The following is a 3,739-nucleotide window of genomic DNA, read 5'->3' on the forward strand; positions in this document are numbered from 1 at the left end:
TGGACCCACCGTCCACCATGAGGCTGATGGACCCACCGTCCACCATGAGGCTGATGGACAGCCCCAACCACCAGCTCGTCTCTCCATGCAGGTTTACAACAGTCACTCCATGATTGTTAAACAGTTGCTATATTTTTTGCTATATTTTGCACGCGCACAAAAGAATTTCAGCCAGTCAGATTTTTAAAGATCGGCCAGAAATCGGTGCACCTTTAATGAATGTAAAGATCATCACTACTAACTAAATATACTTGGTAGCTATTAAAGAAATAGTTGAACATCTTGAATATGTGTATTCAGCAGAGCTTTCCTAAGGAATTAGAACTGGACAATGTTCTCTATCCATCCTCCATTTATTGATCCTCTTCATCTATATCTCTGTCTCTTTCAGCATGTATCAAGTGGATCTTTCTCTGTAATTATCAGGTTTATTTCCCCTCTGAGAGCCAAACCTGGATCTTATCTGTGTGTTGGGACGCAGTAGGTCATTGTCCTGTCGGCCTTATGATTCGGTCGGTTCCTCCCGCCGCTGCTAGCTGGAGGCTAAAGCTGGTTGCGCTGTTTTAACTTCGCATTGAGCAGCAGAGCATCGCTTTGCTTCTCCGTTAGCTGTTTTTTTTTAATCGTTCTGTTGCTTTTTTCCACTCACGGAAACCCGTTTCACAGCATCAGTGACTTTTAGCATCGTTTAAAACACAAACCCAGCCGCGGTGGATGGAGGACAACAGCCTGTGTGGATGGACTCACCGCTTGGAGCTGCTTTCAAACCGATCTGGACAAGAATCGTTTCTGATGTTTGTAAAGATGCCAACATCCACATTCCCTGCTTCTTGCTCAGCCCAGTAAACTCACACGGTTTTTACCCAAAGCGCAGGATCAGCACTGTACGGATTATCCGTGGTCATCGCTGTAACCAGTGAAGAGGTCTGCTGCCTCCGACTCCCCGGGACCGGACCGGTCCAGGTTCTGGCGGCCCGTAGAGCCGCTGTTAGCCAGGCTAACGTCTTGAAGAGCGGAGAGGGACGATGGTTCTGATCCATGTCCAGTTTTTAAAACCCTGTTAGCTTGGATATTTCCTTCTTCACCTCTCGGTCCGGCTCCGCCGTCACTCATTCTGCTGTCCGCCATCGTGAGAAATCCCTCCCTGATGCTCCGCCCCCATGAGCAAGAAGTGTCCAACTTGAACCAATAATAATCAATAATCATGATGGACGCTTGCCCGAACAAATCAAACATTTTTTCAACAGCACCACCAAAATCCTCTTAGCCAGAGATAAAATTAAGGCATTCTGACCTCATTCATTCACAGAAATACAGCATCCTTCACCAGTTGGCCTCTGCTAAAATCCGGCTCGTGTCTCAGAGATCTGGATCTTAGTTCCCTCCAGAATAAGTCCCCTTATCATAAAATCTCTTATGCTGATGACACTGTGCTGCACGTGTATAATGTCATGAGGAACATGAAGATTGTTTATGTCAGGACCCATGTAGTGTCCAAACAGAAACAGAACGTATCAAACTAAATGATGAGCTGTAAGGACTTAACTAGATCAGCTTTACGTAATTAATTTTAGCCAATGTAACCATGGTAACTGCGTTTCCCAAGAAGAAAAGGGGAAGCAACAGCAGATTCTGACCAGTCTTCGGGCTTCACGGCGTCGGGGTCCTGGATCTTTGGCCTCTCGTCCCAGTCCTCTGGTTTGTGGTCGTCAGGGTCCTCAATCTCAGCAGGGGGGTTAACGGGGGGCGTCACGTCCTTCAGCAGGTTGCCGCTGTTCACCACGGTCTGATCCACCAGAACCTCAAAGCTGTTGTCGGCGTTCACCACTGGGGGGCGTCAGAGCACAGTTACACTCCCAGAACGGTGTGTGTGTGTGTGTATACTTGTTTAGCTAACTAGTGAAGACTCAGTCCTCACCTTCAACATTGTGAGGACATGTCCACACACATGAACATTTCACAAATTCAAGATTAAGAATTTGTAAAAATGTTTAATTTCACAAATTACGAATTAAATTTAAGACTTGTATCGAGACAGAACTATAAAAAAAAAGTCTACATAATTTTTATTTCAGATGGATACACGTCTTAAATGCAATATTCCTGTGTACAGTTCTGTGTTTGTAAATACCGTAAATTCTGGACTACACCTAATTAAAAACTGCATGCTCTAATTTGGGAAAGAACATTAATTTTGTACTTGTGCAGAGTGCACTGGATGTTAAGCTGCAGGTGTCCCACGTTGTAACGTGCGATACTTAAGATTTTACATCTGAGGGTTTCTGAAAGTGTGGCTTTGATTTGTGAAAGTGCTCTTAATTTTTGTACAATTTCATTGGACCTTTGAGAACCAGCTGGTGTGCTGTTACGAGGCAAAATGTTTTTACTGGTTTAAAAAAAAAGAAACATTAGCTGCACCTTAGAATAGGCCGCAGAGTTCGAAGCATGAGAAAAATGTAGCGGCTTTTAGTCCGGATTTTATGGCATTTTGGTTTTTATGTACTTTGTGTATTTGTGGGCGTTTCTGTCTGTGACTGAAGAAAATTAATCTGCATGCCTCTGAATTAAAAGCACACAGATTTTTGTATCTGTATGCTTTTAATCTATATTAAAGACGATATAGATTATTGTCTATATTGTTAAGAATGTAAAGTTTTACATTTAAGAATTTAAAACTTTTTAAGGACACAAAGACACCCTGTCAAATCAAGTCCACACAAGTGCAGTGTGTGTGTGTGTGTGTGTGTGTGTGTGTGTGTGTGTGTGTGTGTGTGTGTGTGTGTGTGTGTGTGTAAGGTGGCGTACCCAGGGTGTACAGGTGCGTCTTCTTGTCAGTGAAGTAGGACCGCAGGTCGGCGTCGGGTTTCTTGGCGTGCTTCTCCTCGTACTGGCCGGTTTTGGGGTTCTTGTGCCTGAAGATGAAGTGCAGCTTGTAATCTTCTCCGCACTTATCGGGTCCGAACATGATGGTGTACGCCGTCTTGTCCACAAATTGGTCCTGCAGGGACAGAGAGCTGAGTGAGACTGAAACCCATTTGGACCGGCGCCGCTGCCGTCTCTTCAGCGGTGAACCCGACACTGACCAGGTCCAGGCCGGGCGTCTCGCTCAGCAGCTTCACGTAGGCGCCGCCACAGTCGATCCCTGACTGGAAGTTCACCTCGTACCTGGACACAAACACCTATCAGCAGGTTCTGGCAGGACGGAGCAACGACTCTGGTTCTGATCGGGTCTTACTGGATGACGAGGGGCATGGAATCAAAGGTGAAAGGTCGCAGCAGTGGGGCAGAAATAGCGTGATGTTTGGCTCTGGACTTCAGGACCAAACCTTTATCGCCGGGCAGCTTGGTGTCCTTCATCTCCTCTACGGCCCATTTACCTGTCCAAACACCATCATCGCTATCAGCCAATCAGAGGACAACGTCTCATCTGGTACCGACGGTCCGATTCCAACCCAGAAACAAACGGACATACCATCGTACTTTGCGATCTCTTCATCTGCGTCATCCTTCTTCGCCTTGGACAGAACCCACCTACAACCAAAAACAAACCGGGTCAAGGAGAGCTACCGGATTCGGATCAGAACCAACCGGGTCCAGATCAGAACCAACCGGGTCAACAAGAAATACCGAGTTTAGATCAGAACCAGTCGCTTCTCTTGACTCAACAACCAGAATGGTGAATGGACTGAGCTTATATTTTCCAATCATTTTGGCCACTCAAAGCGCTTTATACCTTTGA

General features: G+C 45.9%; 1 protein-coding gene across 2 annotated transcripts in view; it reads right to left on the reverse strand.

The window, feature by feature from the left end:
• The window catches only part of canx (calnexin), a 20,202-nt gene that overhangs the window by 9,015 nt on the left and 7,448 nt on the right, over window positions 1–3,739 (reverse strand). For both annotated transcript variants that reach the window (XM_008421000.1, XM_008421001.2), the window contains exons 4-8: window positions 3,473–3,531; window positions 3,236–3,377; window positions 3,084–3,165; window positions 2,806–2,998; window positions 1,638–1,827 (exon numbers count right to left, since the gene is read on the reverse strand). In XM_008421000.1, the coding sequence (XP_008419222.1) occupies window positions 1,638–1,827; window positions 2,806–2,998; window positions 3,084–3,165; window positions 3,236–3,377; window positions 3,473–3,531 (666 nt within the window). The remainder of the gene's footprint in view (window positions 1–1,637; window positions 1,828–2,805; window positions 2,999–3,083; window positions 3,166–3,235; window positions 3,378–3,472; window positions 3,532–3,739) is intronic.

This window comes from Poecilia reticulata, linkage group LG10 (assembly GCF_000633615.1).
Source record: "Poecilia reticulata strain Guanapo linkage group LG10, Guppy_female_1.0+MT, whole genome shotgun sequence".
Taxonomy (NCBI): domain Eukaryota; kingdom Metazoa; phylum Chordata; class Actinopteri; order Cyprinodontiformes; family Poeciliidae; genus Poecilia; species Poecilia reticulata.